The sequence below is a fragment of the Hydra viridissima genome, unplaced genomic scaffold (assembly GCF_058129835.1).
Source record: "Hydra viridissima isolate aposymbiotic clone 2 unplaced genomic scaffold, HvirCarnegie_v1 scaffold_9, whole genome shotgun sequence".
Taxonomy (NCBI): Eukaryota; Metazoa; Cnidaria; class Hydrozoa; order Anthoathecata; family Hydridae; genus Hydra; species Hydra viridissima.
The window spans coordinates 3,026,416-3,045,188 of NW_028324308.1; the positions used below are offsets into that span (position 1 = coordinate 3,026,416).

General features: G+C 29.5%; 1 protein-coding gene across 1 annotated transcript; it reads left to right on the forward strand.

Annotated features, from left to right (window-relative positions):
- Positions 1 to 1,517: 1,517 nt before the first annotated feature.
- On the forward strand, positions 1,518 to 18,337 carry LOC145185102 (uncharacterized). Its single transcript, XM_090097651.1, has 13 exons — positions 1,518 to 1,976; positions 4,266 to 4,510; positions 4,623 to 4,800; positions 5,191 to 5,463; positions 5,979 to 6,237; positions 6,705 to 6,942; positions 7,131 to 7,347; positions 8,656 to 8,782; positions 9,045 to 9,131; positions 12,685 to 12,947; positions 13,979 to 14,092; positions 14,197 to 16,081; positions 16,290 to 18,337. Exons 1-13 carry the CDS (start codon positions 1,635 to 1,637, stop codon positions 17,768 to 17,770), a joined length of 5,709 nt encoding a protein of 1,902 aa, XP_089953777.1. The 5' UTR covers positions 1,518 to 1,634; the 3' UTR covers positions 17,771 to 18,337.
- The last annotated feature ends 436 nt before the right edge of the window (positions 18,338 to 18,773 follow it).

Below are 18,773 nucleotides of genomic sequence, written 5' to 3' on the forward strand. Positions count from 1 at the left end.
GTATCAATATTTTTCTTATTTTTAGGGTTATTTTTTTGAAAACTCAAGATTAAAAACCCTTTCTTTCTTTTTTTTCTGCTAGTTTGATTTTTATTCACATTAAGCGCGTACTTTCGAAACTTTCAACTTAAAACCAATAAGAAAAAAATCATACGAATAAAAACGTAAACGTAAAAAAGTTTGAAAATTAAAAAAAACTATAAACTTTAAAATGTAATTAAAACAGTGAAATGGAATTCAGATGTTAGCTATTCTAAGCCAAAGTTTAAAATTTTAGAAAATCCATACAAATCACCTAAACTTACGCGTACTCTTCAAGTATGCGTTTACTTCATGTTTACAGATGAAATAACCGCATACTTGAAGATGCATTGAAATGGTGTAAAAAGAAATCTATACCATGATTTCTATGTGGTGCAAGTAAGTTCTCACTTCCTGCTGTAAATAGTATTTTGGTACAATTCTAATTCGTACTTACAATAGCTTTCCTATCAATCTAAACATGGTTTTAGCAGGTATTCTAGGCATCAGTTACACTTGGACGAAGTTGAATTAATATTAGTTAAATAACATTTTGACTAAAGCGCCAATTCATACCTATCTCAATATTATTACCAGTGTAATCACCGGTGCTTGTTCGAAGTAGCAATTTAAATGTCGAATACACAAATCCATTAAATCTGACAATCATGCATTTTATGGATATATATATATATATATATATATATATATATATATATATATATATATATATATATATATATATATATATAAATAAATTTTATGTATATTGAGTATGCAAGCTTTATGTATTTTTAACAAAATTTTGACAGCTATTGGATCTTATCTGACCGCTATTGAAAACACTTGTCTTGTTTTTCGTTACGTACGTGTTGACGTTTGATAAGCTAATTGACCCACGGTTTGCAATTCGTCCTCTTTTTTTATTCAACTGCAATGTTTTAATGTTTGGTTATTGGTGATTTATTACCTAATCTTTTTGTTAAGCATATTAGCAATGCGACCTATTGTCAATAACTCACGTAGAAATTAAAAAGCAGTTTAAGTCTCTGAGCAGCTTATTCACATAAGTAAAGTTTTATAAATAACTCAATATCAAATATATTTAATATACATTCGTGTTTGAAAGAATATTCTAATTGACAGGTCATTGCAATCACTGATTCACTAATACAATGCAAAGACATATGATCTAGAATGTCAATTAAAATATGTCAACTGGCCTTTTTTACTGACAAAATAACCTGTAAACTTAGATGATAGTAATATTTTTACTTATTGTCCTCAATCTTTTGTAAATAAAGTTACTAAGTCACTGACTATGTGTATGGCTAATTGAAAATAGACTTAATTTAAACTTTTATTGCCTCTAGCATCTAAATATGTATAAGTATTGTAGGTAACTGGCTACTACCTAACTATGTATAAGTACTATAAGTAACTGGCTGCCACCTAAATATGTATAAGTATTGTAGCTTACTAGATAATGAGAAAAAAGTATACTTTGAAAAAATTGTGCTATTTTAAAGGTTTTATTTACTGCAGCACTAATACAAAATCTTACAGCAGTATTAATACGAATTCTTACTGCCATGTAACAAAGTGTAAAATTTATGATTTCATCAGTTGAAGACACCAATTTGCTCCCTGAAATACAAGAATTGCTTAAAGATATCTTATACAATGAGAGTCTTTCTGAAAATGCTGTAAAAAAACTTGGACAGTTAATTGAAAAATTGGATGCTGTTTTAACACCTCCATCATTACCTACACGTATCTCTGTTAAAACAAGCCCTGTGTATCAAGCAAATGCTGCTGAAGTTTTTGATATAACATCTCAAGAATTTTTAAAAGAACAAAGAGAGTTATCTCGCCAAGGTACTGTTTGGAAAGGACATGATTTTATACCAGAATCTGCCAGGCTTTTTGATAATAACAGCAGGAAGTCTCCTCAGGTAAATTAGTTATACTCAATTCAACCATTGTGCACCTAAAGTGTTTTTTCCTTTAAAAGATTTTAAAAAAACTTGTTAGTGCATGTCTGTCTATATCTATTCAACATTTATACTTATTTATGGCAAGATTTTAAAATATTTAAAAACGTTGTGCATTTTATTAAGTACAGACAAAAATGTCTTCTGTAAAAGCATCTTAGTTATCACTCTTGTTTCCCCAAGTAAAAATTTATATTTTTCAAGTTGTTTATTAAATAACAAAAATCCAACTCTAAGAATATGCAATTATAGGACAATCAAAGTATCTCACAGATCTGTATTGGAATATACTTAGAATTCCTTTTCCAGAAAAAGTCTATTGTACAAAGTACTTTTTAGGTGAAGTTTTAAAAATAGGAATGAAACTTTTTAGATTTTTTAGAGGCTGATTGTGTTTTTATATTAAACTCTTCAAATGTTTGTTGAGGAATTTTAAATAAAGGCTCAATCAATACAAAGTCATAATATTTGCATAATGCTGCCATAATATTGTGAGTTAAAGTAAAATAAGTATGTATTAGGTACTGAATTTTCCTCTTCTCTGCTCTACCTCCTTAAAGTTAACAGAGAATTTTAGCTTTAGAATATGTTTAAAGGATTTATTGAAATCCATGCTTTATTAAGCACTACTAAAGTAATGACATTCTCCTGGCATTTTGACTTTTATTTTTGGTAAATCTATTAGATATCTTTATCACAGTTCCAGATTTTTAGCTTTAGCTATAGGGCTTTCATGTAGAATTAGTGTCAGTCTATCATGAAAAGCAAATAAGAAACAAATTACTTACCAATGCAAATTTTATGTAGATTATCTCCAAAAAAATTAAAATGTAGCTTAATTACATTTTTTTGCACATACAGTGGCTTTCAGATAAAATGTGAGTTCATGGACAACTAACAGTTTTTGGGCCCCAAAAATTAAAATATAGTTCTGTACAAAAAAAAAGGCAAGTTAAATTAATTTCTATATTTCACTAAGGATATGCACACTTTCACATTTAAAAACACTGATGTTATCATATAATAGCTTAGGATATGCTATTTCATAATAAATATTCAGTTACCAAGATTCTAAAATGTACACTATGAGCAATAGAAATAACATACATTTTCCTAATAGTCAAAAAATTAAATTTCCTTAGCATATTTAACTTTTTTTATTAAAACCCCTAGAATTGAGAGGCATATGGTAGGAGATCTGGAGCAGAAACCCCACCTTTAACCCTCATTTGGCTGCATAGGTATAAATGTAGCTTTTGCAATTTTAAATGGCAATTAGTTTGTTAACAAATTACATAGGTTGGTTTTGAATTCCTGTAATGTTTCATAAAACTTTAATTAAATATTTTTACAAAATTTTCATAGAGAAATATTTCAACTGTATTGAGAAATTGATAAAAATAAATGTAGGTACAATTGTACCTATACCACCTGATAATGTTGTAAAATTATGCTGCCTGACGAGGGTTAATCAGCAGCTTAGTGGCCTTTACAAAACCTGTTGGACTGCTAAATTAATATACTTGTTAAAGATAGTATTTTAGTGGTCAAGTTGCTGCAGAAACATAACAATGGTACAAATGATTGAATTGATAATGCAGCATTCTTAGTATTTGTATCTAGAGCAATTTTTGCATTAGTCTGATTGATCCTGACAGTTAAAGATAAAACCATTAGTATTAAATAAGTATGACCAGAATTCGCATCTGTTGAAAAAACATTGTTACAGTGTCTGTGATGTGGTTGCTTCTTGGATTTTAAATATTGTCTCCAGTTTTCTTACTAATCTTTCTTTTTTTTTATGGTTCTTCCTTTGATAGTCTTTGTTTATTGTAGCTGGAAATTTTGTTTAAAATTTTGTTTTCATTATTGTTGAGCAAGCTATTTCCGTAACATAATGTCGAAGTAACATAATGTCGACAGCTTCCGTAACATAATGTCGACAGCTTTGAATTACTAGTTTTAAGTATTTATTGAGCTTATATGCAGTGTATTGGTAAATAAGCATACAGATTGCATGAAGAGATGGTTGACAAATATATCTCATTCTTATTATTTTTATATTTTTTTGTTTTTATTATCTATTTTTTTAAAATATTTCCTGTTGTTTTTTATTTCTAATTGTTAATTATTGATGTTGCTTTTGTTTGTTTTGATTAAATTTCATTATTTTTATTCAAATTTTAAAGAAAATGATGTTAATTTTTTTTTTTTTTTTCTCTTTTGAAATACAAATTTTCAAATTTTTAGATTAATGAAAAAAGTGAAGGAAAAAAACGTGAAGAACTTTTGCTTAAATATGATAAAGATGCAATCTATGAAAAGATTGACTCTTGTGGTGTGGAAGAGAAATCATTGCAAAATGCTAAAAGAATTTCTCAGATTAAGGCATCAATGCCAATTCGACTTGACAATCCTCCTCCTGTTCCTGAGCGTAAAGGTAGATTGACATCATATGAAAGAAATGTTGCATCTCCAATACCAGATAGACATAGGTTAGTTCACTTGACTCAATATGCATCTGATAGACATTCATAATTTTTCTTAGCTCTAAATTTTATTGAATAATTGAAATTTGAATGAGATTTTCCTGTTTTAAATCTTAAGAAGTTCAAACAAAGGCTTAGTCTGGGTTCATGACCTTCAGACTCCATTATATTCGGGTTTACTACGGAATGTTCGGTCAAACACAAAGCAGTGGTGTGTTATCAAACGCCATATTTTGTATCTTTTTAATGATTTAAATGAACCTGCCTCGTTTATGGCAGACTTGCATGAATATGAGGTATATATATAGATTTTTCTTATTAATGTTGATCAAGCAATTTTAACAATAGTAATAATTTTAAGAGCATTATTTTTATTGCTATTTTTATTTTCATATTACTTATATTATACTCATCCCTTTACTCTTATTTGTTTACCTCAGGAAAATGTTCTATAACATCATTAACTAAGTAAAAAAACTTACCATTGCCCTAACAAAACTGTAAACTCAAAAGAGGTCAAAACTAGGTTTATACATAAAGTACAGTTTTAAGAATTTTGTTAAATGTCCAAATGTCTTAGTGTCACTAAAACTTGTTTGATTTGTATTCCAAGCATGTTTTTTTCAGTATGCAGTTTTAATGATTGTTTTTTTAATCATTTAAAATGATTTTTTTGTTAAAATTAGGTATTCAAAGATCCTGAAGAACCTTTAATGTTTAGAGTCACTAGATTAGGTGAACCTTCTATTGTGCTTGCAGCAGTAGATGAAAAACAATATCAGCTGTGGTTGCATGCTTTCCGTAATGCAAAATTTCTTGTGGATTCAGAAGATGGGCGTTTAGATAATGCTGGTGAACTGGGAGATTACTCAGAGTTTAAGGATTCTGTTGGCTTTGATGAAGAAGATTGCTCTGATGATGAAGCTGATTATGAAAAACCAGATGAAATGATGGACAAGGTATCAATTCAATATTTTATCTGGTTGGTTTTTTTAGCAGTACTTTATAAGTGTTTTAATTATATAGTTACTTGTATTATAATTACTTTTAATATAGTTAATTGTATTAAAAGTAAATATAATACAAGTTAATATATAGTTATAATACAAGTTAAATTATAAAACAATTAGTTACTTTTAACATTATTATTTAGCTCACAAGAAATTTTTAACAAAAATTAATATATAAATTAAATATATAATATATATTCTATAAAAAATTTTTTTTTGAATTTTTTGAATTTTTTTTTTTTTTGCTTCAAAAATAAAAAAATTTTAAAAAATTTTTAAAAATATGTGTTTATTTTGATCAATCAGTAGCTGCTTCTAGATTATATACATATGTTAATACAAATAAATTGGATTTACATTTTTTCTTGTAAAATATTTCATTCTTGGATTTTAGTTGCTGTTCCTTTTTAAAATTTTGTTTGAAATAAAAATTTTGGTTGAACTTTTATAATCTTTGGTTTTAGCTAAAGCACACTGTGAGTTCTGAGGTTTATGAAGTAATGACTAGTTATGATACGTCTGGAGTTGCACCACAATCATCTTATAACTATGAGGAAATAGGGTGTCCTACATCTTTGTCTGTGCATGCAAAAATTACCATTGATGATAATGCAGACTACAGTGCAATGCCTCTACCACCTACCCCGGATGTTTTACCTCCTAAGCTACCTCCTAGAACAACACGGCTACCTTTGGATGCTGTGGATAACAATGATTCAGAGAGTATGTATTGATTTTTAAATTCCTCTCAATATAAAAATAAAAGTTTTTGATGGTTACATATAATTTTTTTAAATAAACAAACAATGAATAACGTAAATAATAATAAAATTAATCCTTTTTTTTAAAGGGCTCTATTTTTTATGAATATAAATCTTGGTGATATTATATTGTTTGTTTTCAAGGAAAGTCAGTAATAATACTTGATGCAAAAACAATTGTACACAAAAGAAAATTATAAACAAAAACAAATATACACAAAAGAAAATTATAAGAGAAAAATCTTTATATACAAAAGCAGGTTTTTTTTGTTTAAAATTTTTTTTCTGAAGGATTTTTTAATAAAGAACAAATACTTCAATTGCATAAACAATTTCATTGAAATTATATTATAGTTTATTTCATTTCACTTTCATGTCTGATATAGTTGTTCCAGAATTTACTGATTCCCTTTTAAATCTCTACTTTAGGTGAGTCTTCAGATGCGTCCTTAAGTGGTTCATTTGATTCATTCTCTACAGAAGAAATTAATTTAGCTCTTGATCAAAATTTGACTTATAATCAAGTAAAAAATAAACGTAAAAAAGAATTTGATTTTTTTCATGATTTATCTGCGGTATTTTGTGGAGTTTTGCATCAAAGAAGAATGTTGGCTGTATGGCAAAAGCGTTTCTGCAAAGTTAAAGATCAGTGTTTATTTTGTTACAGGTTTGTTTTGGAATGTCTATTAATTTTAAAGTAAATATCTGTCAAAATGTTTTTATCATCATGTTGATGTATCGAATCTATGGAGGTATCAGGTATACAGGACTTTTGTACGCTTTAGAAAATGTGAGGATACGTTTTAATAAATTTTGACATTGTTTATGTTATAATAATTATTAGGACATTTATAGGAGTCTTGATGTCACTGAACCGTGCCTTAGAGTACACCTACATGGCTACCAACTTGATCGTGCTGAAGAAACTTGGAAGAGCTTTGCTTTCAAGATGTACAAAGATAACTCTGATGTCTATTATTTTGCAGCAGAATCCAGAAGTGATCTTATAAAATGGCTCTCAGTTCTTGCAAAAGAAACTAACAAAGAAAAGTTTCTGCCTGTTGATGGACTGGTAACTAAGATTATATTTTTTGCTTGAAATCTTAGAGGGCTATGGCCCTTTACATTGATACAATATTTTTAAATTGTTCTAAATAGTGGTTTTCTTATTTTCTTAATGATGCATAAAAAATGTCAGCTAGTACAGTGCGTTTATTAAGCAACGCAAAAAATAAATAGACAATATCTCAAGCATTTTATTAACACATATACAAAAAATTTTTATAATTATTAGCACTCTTGGAGATTTTTTTTATATGTTCAATAATACCCCATCAACCTGTATAACCAATTCACATCAATAAACAATGTCGGTCACAGAAGTCAATAATTCACCCAGTGATACTTCAGATGATGACCTCTAAAATTCTTCTCTTAAGTTCATTAATGTTTTGGACACTGCCTCTTCAATAAACTCTTTATTTAATCACACCCCAGAAATAAAAATCTAAGGGATTATGATCTGGTAATCTGGCAGGCCAATTAAAATCAAATCCACAACCAATGACAGACAAGGAACAATGACAAGGTGCACCATCATGCTGAAAGACTGTTGAGGATAATTTACGTTTTTCAAATAATTATGGCAAAATGTGAGTCTCTAGCATGTCTGTATAATTTTCTCCTGTTACAGTATCCTCAAAGAAAAATGGTTGCAAAGAAAATGAGGCTGTAAAATCCATCCAAACACAAATTTTTTCTGCATGGAGCATTTATGCTAATGTTTTAGAAGGTTTTTCATCACCCCAGATGATTTTCAATAATTTGTTTTGAGAAATTGACATGTGCAATCTTGTCAGCTGCTGTTATGGCCTTTGTTAAATGCAATTTGTAAGGATATTGATGCAAATGATGTTGCAGCAAAGTGCAAATATTTGATTTGCATACTCTAGTTACTCTTGAAATATCAGATGTTGTTGCAACACCACAAGGATCATTGCATTGAAGTTCTTCCAGAGCATTGAACACACTGCCACTTTGTTCATCTTTTAGAGATGAATGTCCCAATTTTGGAGCATCATTAACAGACCCAGTTGTTGCAAATTTGTTAACTAATCTAGTGGTTGAGGATACTGAGAATGGATTCTTATCTAATCCATGCTTTGTTTTAAGTTGCCTGAGAGCTGCAGTTGCACTTTTTTTTCTAAAAAATAAATAAATATACATGTGCTATATATTTATTTATAAAAAAATTTGTCAAAATTTCATTGGTCAAAAATATAGTTCTATGGTTTTTTGCATAACTTAATAAACACACTGTAGTTTCCAGTTCAACATTCATAAATGTTTTTTTACTTCATTGTAATTGTATTTCATTCAGGAGCGTCGAAGAGCATACACAACAGCAGAAATATATAGCGAAAGCAACACTTCCAATGAGAGTTTGACTTTTCCTCACGCCATGCTTAAAAAAACTTCCACTGATATCAATACATCTTCAGAGTTTGGTAAATACTTTTTATTTTATCATAAGTTCATTTAATTGCTTTAGCAGGTTATACTTACAGGTTATACTTACAGGTTATGAAATGTTTTTCTATATGCAACACAGACTATATTAAGTTTTTATGAACAGCCCTTTTCATTGTACCTGAAATAAAAATCAATACTTCTTATCAACACTTGTAACTTCATTTTCATCTTCCATAAAATGATGATAATTTGTTTACTAAACTTTATTGCATTTTCTTTTTTTTTTTTTTTTGTTAGAAAATGATTCTATTGATAGTGAAGAAAACAATATTTCTAAAATACAAAAACAAAAGTCTTTAGATGATCCTGATGTTATTATTCAAGGTAATTTCTTAAGTTATAGTTTTTTACAATTTTCGATGTTAGAATAAATGTTAGACTTTAATATTTTCTTGCAAATTCTGAGTTTTGTTCAGAATTTTCCACACATATATTATAAAAAATAATTTATTGAATTTTAAGTTTGTTTATATATATTATTTTGTTTTACTTTATACTTTTATTAAAAAAGTATATATTAAATCAAAACCTCTTAACAAATCAAAAACAAAACAAATACTTCTACTTTTTTAACTGCAAAAATGTTGTTTTATTTTGTTTTAGGTTTCAGGTTGTCAAGTAAAATTTTTTTTTGCACATAAAACAAGCTATACTTTTTAGTACACTAAACTAGTGTGCTAAAAGTATAGCTCTAAATTTTAGTTAGTAAATTGGTTCAAATGCAAATCAGAGCAATCTTCTTCAAAATATTTTTCTAATTCTTAAATACACTTTAAACTTTTTTGCATTCTAAAGTAGTTTCAAATCAATTCAAACACTATTCATTTTTAAAAAAGTTTCCTAAATGGTTCAGCAGAGGTTGAAACTTGATTGGGTAGAAGTTAACAGCAAAATTTATGGCTAAAAATTTCCACATAATCTACTAATTCAACTTGGTGACCTGGTTTCAAGGAAATAAGTTTTTAGAAGAAGAGCTTTAAGGAAATGAAAAATTTGAAAAAATAAAAAGTGCTTTGAAAAATATGAAGCTGGTGATTTTCTAGGAAAAACTGCAGATTTGTGATCAACAGCTTTGATGCCATTGAAGGTTTATTAAGTTATTTTAGCAAAATGGATTAAGAATATTTTAGAAGAATACAACATTGTTTACAAGACAGTCAACTGCACCACAGAGAAGGGCTCCAGTTTTTAAAAATCCTTCAATGTGTTTAGAAATAAATTGTTGTGCCTGTGCTCAAAGTATTATAAAATTAAGAACTTGTGTTGGACAATTTTTGCTGTTCTTCACATAAACTAAATGTAGTGGATACTGAATCTGCAATGAGAGATTAAATAATTAACAATGTCTTCAGATTGGTTTCTGCTCTGTTCTATGAGCTGAAGCTTGTAAAAAGAGTTTGATTCATTATCCTCTGATTGAGGTAAATATTGTATCTCTAAAACATGATTTTTGAAAGTTTTTTTAATGGTTTTTTGACAAAATTTTCAGAAGGTTTAAATTTGACTCCAAAATTGACCAAATTGTGTTAAACTTTTGTTAAATTTGAGTTAAATGTTTTTGGAATATTCATCCCTAAATCAAACTTGCAATTTAAAAAACCAAAATCACTTTGTTACCAGAATGAGTTTTCTTTTTAAGTCTTCATTAATTGAATTAGTTTTCATTAACTATGATGCCTTTTATTTAATAAGGTAAATAAATTACATATTCAGCTTTATAAATAGTTTGATAATTTAGAACAAGTTCTGCTAGTAAATGATTTCAAACTCAAAACAGAACGCTCAATAAGAGGACATAGCTTGCGGTATGATACAAAAATAACTAATTTTACTCCTAGGCACAATTTTCTATTAAACAGAGCATCAACCAACTGAAACAATGTTCCTAGTGACATAGTTAATTCAGTTGATCTAAATGAATTCAATAAAAAAATTGATATATAGCGAGATCAATACTTTTATTATGTATTCTTAATTTTTCAGATTTCCAGAAATTAGAGTGCATTTCATAGACCATTTGAGACAGATCAGATGAAGTTCTGAATGGTTCCTAACTCCATAACAGTTTAATGTTACAACAACCAGTATATTGTTATAAGCATATAGCCTTAAATTTATAAAAAATTATCAACAAATTTATTTACTCAAGTTTTACGTAAAATGTGTTAAATTTAGGAAATGTCATAGAGTGTTTTTAGGCCACCAGACTTTTTATTTTTTTTTTTTGTGAGACCTGAGTGATATAGTCAGTAAATACCTGTTATGCAGAGCCAAAATATTATTTTTAATGCCTAAAAACCCACTACCTGTTTATTTCTTGGCATTATGACAGTTCGGTTTCTGATAAAAATAACGATAATAGTTAATAACTCTAAAAAATGATTGTGGTTATGTTGGTCAATTTCCGAAGAACCAACAATTTTAAAAACTGTTTTTACTTTTCTTAAAACAACTTTGTAGTTTTGAAGTCAAAGTTAAAGCTTAGATCTTCACCAAATGACTCAGCATTCTGATTGAGATTGAATAGGAATTTTCCTAATCTTTAAAGTTTCTAATATGGGAATATGAGCAGGGTCAATTTTATCACTTGGTAGTAATGCCATAAGAAGTCACCTATGTAAACACATTTTTAAAAAGACCATTTGTTTTTATGCAGGGCTAGAATAAAAAATAAAAGACTCTTGACTGCTTTTAATTATGCACCAGTGGATGCATCAGTAGGAAAAAAAATCCCAAAAAAGTTCAAAAACTAGAAATAAAATAGGCAATAGTAAACTTTTGGCATTATATTTAAAATAGTATTAGTTGTACGTATAAATTAAAGATTTACAAGAAGATTATATTCATTTTACCTGTATTAACCATGCATATGAATACGACAGCATTTTTATTTTTAGAGATGATTAAAAAATAGGATGATCATGTTAATCATTGCTACAATTTAATTTGTTGAATTAAATTGATTACCATGATTATCCTATTTTTATTTGGCATTAACCAGTTAATCAAATGACTAATTGCCTGATAATCAGTTAATTACCTTACTTGTGCAGCTGAGTTTTGATATTGTCAATTTTTTTAATTTTGTTGCATTTCATAGTTGATACTTCACTGCATGTTGTTTATCTAAAATTATGCATAGGAATTAATGATAGTAAAATTTGTGTGCATTTAATCTATGCAATATGAATTTAAGCAAATTAAAAAAGTTTTGTTTTCATAAATAAAAAAAATGATATATACAAATTGTTAAACAATTGTCATGTTTCAAACAGTTATCACACAAATTTAAAATCCATGTACAGTAGGTATCGCATCTTTGTAAACAAATGCAATAAAAAGAAATACAATAGCAGCATAAAAAAAAGAGTCTGGAGTTGATTACTTTTTTTAACTCTGTGTCTTTCAAAAACCTTCTACTCTTCAACATCTAACATCTAGACCTCAGGTCAGATACATTCATAGCAGCCGAGAGAAGTTTTGGGCGCTGGGGAAGTTTTCTTAAGGGGCCCTCACTGATCAATTATATACCCAGGACCAAAAGAAGCGTGCTCTGGGCATTGAAAATTAAAAATAAAAGTTAATTAAAGCTTTTAAAAGTCAAAACTGATTAAATCTTTTGAAAATTATTTTAAAAAATTTGTTTGTACACACATGGGGCCCCGGAAATCTTCCACGTCCATCCCCCTCTCTTGGCGGCCATGGATGCATTTATTCAATTCCTGACCAAATTTTGACAAAATTCTTTTTTTTTTGTTTTTATACTATCCAATATCAAACCTGTTAAGTTAACAAAAAAGACAATTTTCTGATAAAAAAAAATAACCCTTTTTTTTTAATCAAATGCAATTTTTTTTGTCTTGAATTTATATTTTAGGGTTTTTACTGAGAAAATTCCAAACTCATTGGAGTCGGCGATGGTGTTGCATAAAAAATGAGAGGTTCTTTAGCTACAAACAATCAATTCATGATCATCCAGATGTTAAAATTTTCCTTAAGCATGCTGTTTTGACAATTCCACATGATGTTGATGCCAATGAAGCTAATAGTTGTTTCAAGCTACATTATGAAGGGAACCAAACCATCGTTATGAATGCAATTTCAAAAGAAGATTGGCTTGCATGGACAAACACTTTAAGGGTAATAAGTTGTTTATTTGATAAATTGTGGTACTTTAGACTGTCTAGGCTTTATTATTTAACTACCTTTAAAAATTTCTGTGAACTTTCTATATATAATTCAATGAAAACTCCAATCAAAATATAAACTAAAAAATGTCATTTTCTAATAAAATTCATCAATATTCATTTATCAATCCATTAGTTAAATCCATCAATATTCACCTATCAACAAATAATAAAGTCCATTAAAATGCATATACCAACAGTTCAATGTCTAAACTAATCTAAAAAGAAATAAATAAACTAAACACAGAATCATATGTTTGGGGATTTAGGTGAACTTTGGACCAATGAGAAGAGTGGGATGAATTCTAAAGTCAAAACTGGACTTAAAAAAATCTTAGTTACATTAAAAATATCTTTCCAGAAAAAATGATAAAGCAACCTGGGCTGAGGTAGATTGTCTAATCCAATTTAGCGAAGCATTAGCTACACATAAATGCTAATTAATTCTGATTACTAACAAGTTCTTTTTTTTTACTTAATAACACTTCAATAAAAAATGACGTTGAATTGAAATGAAGTTGAAAACATTTTTTTTATGAAATAAAAAGTTCTCAAACCCAAAGAATTAAGTACAAAAAATTTTGATTAAGAATTTTGTTATAAAGAACAGTCGTGTAACATATACCCATTTTTTTCACGTGTAACATTTTCAACTTGAAACATTCACAAAAGTGATTTTTATGATGTAGAAATTTGTGTGACCATGGACACAGATTAACCAAATTGATTGGTTAGCAAATCAACAGTCTGATCCAAAACCTGAGTTTAGATGGGGTCTAGTAAATATTCTCACTAATTTCAATTTTTATGAATGAAATGAAATCAGGTGGTCAGTGTGACCATTATGCCAATTAATAAAACAAGTTTCACTTGAAGACTTAGAAAAGCTGATATCTTATGTATTGTGGATGTGTTTCTTAAGTTTATTTAATTTTATAATTTGCTTTTATTGAAAAATGTTTCTTAAAAAATTTTGCTTCCTAGAAATTTGTTGGCAGTGAAAATGAAGAGAAGTTTCTATACACTAATGCTCCTCCATTACGTCGATCTTTATCTGACTCATTAAAGGTTACTTCGGAATGTGAAATCAATGAAGATGTAAGTGTTTTACAGTGTAAATTTTTTTTTTGTCTTCATTATTGAAATACTTCTGTGTTACACATTTTTTTCATCGTTGTAAGTTACCTTTTTGTTTTTTATAGACAGCAGAAAATTCTTATTATCCAATATCTGATGAGCCACCACTTTCAGTACCATTAGTTATTGAAAATTCTCCTAAGAGTGAAACAGAGATCAAAGATTCAATATATTGTGGCATAGTGAATGAACTACAGGCTTTGAAGCAATCCTTCCAGCACATTGAACACTTTTTGGTTCTAACCAAAGAAAAGTGGTTGAAGTTCTATAGTGATGTTACTGCAACAGTTCCTAGGACCCAATATAATGCTTTAAATATCCAGGTTGTTAATGAAGCTGGTTCAGACCCGCTGATCTTGCGTTTGCACATTGAACCACAAAATAAAGAAGTTACTTTGAAAACAAACTCAGCTAGAGAATGTGAAAATTGGAAAAATGCTTTCCTTAAAGTACATTATGAGCAGATTGATGCAGATGGCATTTTAAATGATAAACTAACCGAAAACCTTACCTTTCCTCCTCAAGTGACGAACAAAACCAAGAGCAATGAACCTGTACTTTTGTTGTTGAACAAAAATTTGTTAAATACAGAGAGAAAAAAAATGAAGGAACAAAATGCAGACAGAAAATACACATTAGAAAAATCAAAATCGTTACCTCGTCAAAGCATAATTGGAACAAGGAAACCTTCGTTGGATCCAATTTTAAGTATTTCAAAAGAAGATAAGCAAGCTTTAACAGACCAGCAGAAGAAATCTTTTTCAGCATTAATACGCAGTTTTACAGTTGACACTCTAACTAGAAAAAATAAAAATAAATCTTATGTTGTAAACAAGGAAGATAGTCCATTGCTTAAAGAAACACAACGTGGACACTTAAAGCAAGTTATAGTTAAAAATGCAAAAGAAAACCTGGAGGACCGCTTCTGTCGAATATCAGGAAAAGTATTTTATTGTTTTAAAAGTGAATCAGATCTTAAACCTTTGTTTAAAATTCCTTTAAAAAATGCTGCAATAGAAGAATTTTCAGACTTAGATATTCCACAATTTCGTTTTCAAGTTACTGATTTAGACTCAGGAAAGGAGCATTTATTCTCATTAGGCTCAGATTTTGAGCTTAATCAGTGGACCACAGCCTTGTTTGGTGATGATAAACTCCACTTCTCTCATGACTCGCCAACAAATTCAAACAAAATTTTGCTTGTCTCCAATTTGGATACAGGTGACAGAACCAGCAAGTCATTATCATCAATACCAGTAAAGTCAATTGATGCTTCTGTTTTTCTTGATTCACCCAACACATCTGTTGGTGATTCTCTGAATACACAGCAGGATTATGTTAATTCTCTCAATGTTGAAAAAATAATCCCGGAACCTAATGTGAAAAAAACCATCACCGGTGATTCTACTTCAAATGACAACATTTTATTGGAAAATTCTTCTGATATGAAAAGCTCAGCACTGAGATTGCTTAAGAGAACTGGTAACGAAGAAGTAAGGCTTCAAGGCTATTTCTTTGAAATTGTAGAAAATAGTCATGTTCAACGTTGGCTTGTTCTCAAAGATACTATATTAGAGATCTTCTCTGACATTCATGATCAGCAACCAATTAATACAATCCAACTCTCTAGCCATTTCATAATGAATGATGTCAATGAATCTTCAGCTATAAATAGCATCTGTCTTAAAGATGAGAAAAACTCTTTATATATTTTTGTTGCATCTGCTGATGTGGACTGTCAGTTATGGAAAAGTGAGCTGAGTGCTATCCAATCCACTTGTATCCAGTCACGTGGTCTGACTTATGAACTTAACTCGAATACTTCTGTAACCTTGCGTAAGAAACAACGCAAGCTATCGAAACACAAACAAGCCAGTATGTTACTGTTGAACGACGATTTAAAAGTATTGCAAAAGTATGAGAGGTGCGAAGATCCGAGCAATATCTCCGGTAAGTTTGGAAATATCTCCGGTATGTTTGGAAATAAAAAGCTTGTTAGATATGCGTTACATTATTATTTAATTGTTAAATGTGCATAGCGTAAATACATTACAAATGTTCGAATAGTTAGTAAATGTGCTTGTTTTAACTTGAAAATCGAGTGATGGGTCAATTGTTTTAAAATATTTTTGTATACTTTTTTTTTTCTTTTTTTCAGGAGGCCTTACTGAGCTTTTTCCTTACAGCAATCAAAAATGGAAAAAGCACGACCGTTTTTGTTGGATCTGCCAAGGTGTCTTTTATGTCTCGAAATTTAATAATCCTAAAAAAATCCTTAAATCTATAGATCTTTCGGAAGTTTCTGTTATGGACGAAAGCGATCCAGCAGGTGCTAGGTTTGCTTTTAGACTTGACTATAAACAAGACAATAAGCCCAAGTTTGCTCTCTTCCAAACATCAAATCAACCGCTGGCCGAAAAATGGATGGTCGCAGTCTCGATGGGAATACTTTTCCATAGGCTTTCAGGAGCCAATCAGGATCGCAAGTCCTTTAAAAATGAAGATACGCATGAAGATTTTGAGTTCTTCGATTTTTCAAAGCCATCAGTTGAGAGAACTAGCAAGTTTGACCTGTTAGAATCACGCGACCTGAAAAAGGAAATAAGTAAAGAAATGACTGAAAATGAGGCAGATCCTAAGGATACACGATTATTGGTTGAAGCTCCATCCTCAGAAAAGCCTAAACAACCCGTTCGAAGTTCAAACGAATCTTCTATTGTTACGGCTGTTTCTCTACCGGAAAGCAACTTAACTCATGTGGAATCAAAAACCTCTGAGTTATTTACAAATAAACGAGAACAAACGGATAACCAAGTCGTTCCATTGACGTCAGATGCTTTAAACTTGACTTTTATTAACAATTCCGAAAGTGCAATGTCCTGTGAAATGAATTCTTTAGAAGAAAATAAATTAAGTGCGTCAAATGACAATATAAACGAAGTGGGTGAACTTCTTGATAACATTCCTGAAAAAGAAAATGCCGATGAAACGTTCAAAAACATCAAAGGAATTCTTCGTCAGCAGGAAAGTATTCGAAGGGCAATCCTCCGACGTCAGAGTACTAAGCTAAAAAAACCTCCCCCAAAGATTAAACCTAAACCAATCAGATTATCTGCTTCAAAACTGATTTTACCGACGACTGTGCCACATGGTACAGCCGATATTCATCTAGTCGACATGGAAAAATACAAAGAGCAATTAGAGAACGAAAAGGATAGGCTTACTAATTGCATCAAAGACATCAACAACGTAGCTTCAGACTCCAAAACTCAAATGTTAAATAGCCATGGCGCAATTGAGGAATCAGTATCTTCAAATGAGTTGAAAGTCCAACCGGAAGACATAGAAAAGCTTCGTGCCCGTTTACATCAAATAGAAATCGAACTTAAATCAGTTTATAAGAATATAAATCGCAAAGTAGCAACAAATATACGAGAATCTAATACTTTTGATAAGACCATCAGTCGCATCAACCCTGCGTTGCACTTGCATAAAACTTTGAGTAATACATCATCCGTCCCTTTCGACTCTAAGGTGAATAACGAGAGTTGTTTGTCTGAATCCATCATCGAAAATGATGAAGTTTTGTTATGCAATCCAATTGAAGAGCTTTCCAATACCCAATCAGTTATTATCTAGGATGAACTTTTTTGTTTTTTTTGTTTTTCAAGTTTTTCAAAAACACTTCGTACTTTAATCATTTTTCTAAGCGTTTTAAGCATTTTTCTAAGCGTTTTAAGCATTTTTCTAAGCGTTTATGTTTTGCTAGTGAAACGCAGAAATAAAACTGCAAGTATATTTTTTGCAAGCGAAGCGCAGAATACTGCCTCTATATTTTTTTTCTATACTATAGTTAATAGAGCATAAGTTTTCTTCAATCCACTTTTTTACATTTCTTTGTTGTAATCAAATTTGTAAATTTTTTTTACTAAAGATATTTTTTTAAGTTTTTATTGCAAATTGATTTCCATATGCCTATTTTGAATTGATGGTAGGTGATTTTTGCCTGATCTTTTTACCGGGTCTTTTAGGAATTTGTTTTTGTTTTAAATTTTTGTGTATGTATATATGGTTTCTTGTCAAAAGTTTTTCAATTTTATAATGTTTCAATACTTTATTTGTTTATATACACTTTATTTTAACTTATATAATTATTGTATACTTATTTATACTGTTATAAATAAAGCTGTTCATGAATTGTAAAAATTTTTCGACTTTCTTAATAGGGTTCTGCGTTTGCTCGCAAATTTCTACATATAAAATAGAAAAAGTTTTACGTATAAAATAGAAAAATTCCGATTCCGACGAAGTTTGGAATTTGCGATCAAACTCAATCAAACCCAGACACCTAGTTCTTAGCTCGTTTTAGTTGATAGTTTGACTAGAACATGACCGGCATGCTCTTTGGGATTCTAAATTTTTTTTTAAATCCTGACTTGTATCAATTTTTTATAAAGGCGAAGGTAACCAAGACAAAACCAAAAATTAAGTTTTTCTTAAAATTAACGTTCTTTATATTGCTGATCCTAACTAGCGATTAACTTCGATTTCTTTTAATCGTAAAAAAACAACGTTCGTTGAGCGATTCTTATAGTTAAAAAGATCACGTGACAATACCAAAGAAATTTCAAATATTTTTAAC

Bases quoted from the DNA above. Each gene is read 5' to 3' on its own strand.
- LOC145185102 (XM_090097651.1), top strand. From the start codon at position 1,635: ATGATTTCATCAGTTGAAGACACCAATTTGCTCCCTGAAATACAAGAA. The intron at 5,464-5,978 runs GTATCAATTCAA...CTTTGGTTTTAG, and splicing joins CAGATGAAATGATGGACAAG to CTAAAGCACACTGTGAGTTC. The intron at 12,948-13,978 runs GTAATAAGTTGT...TTTGCTTCCTAG, and splicing joins CATGGACAAACACTTTAAGG to AAATTTGTTGGCAGTGAAAA.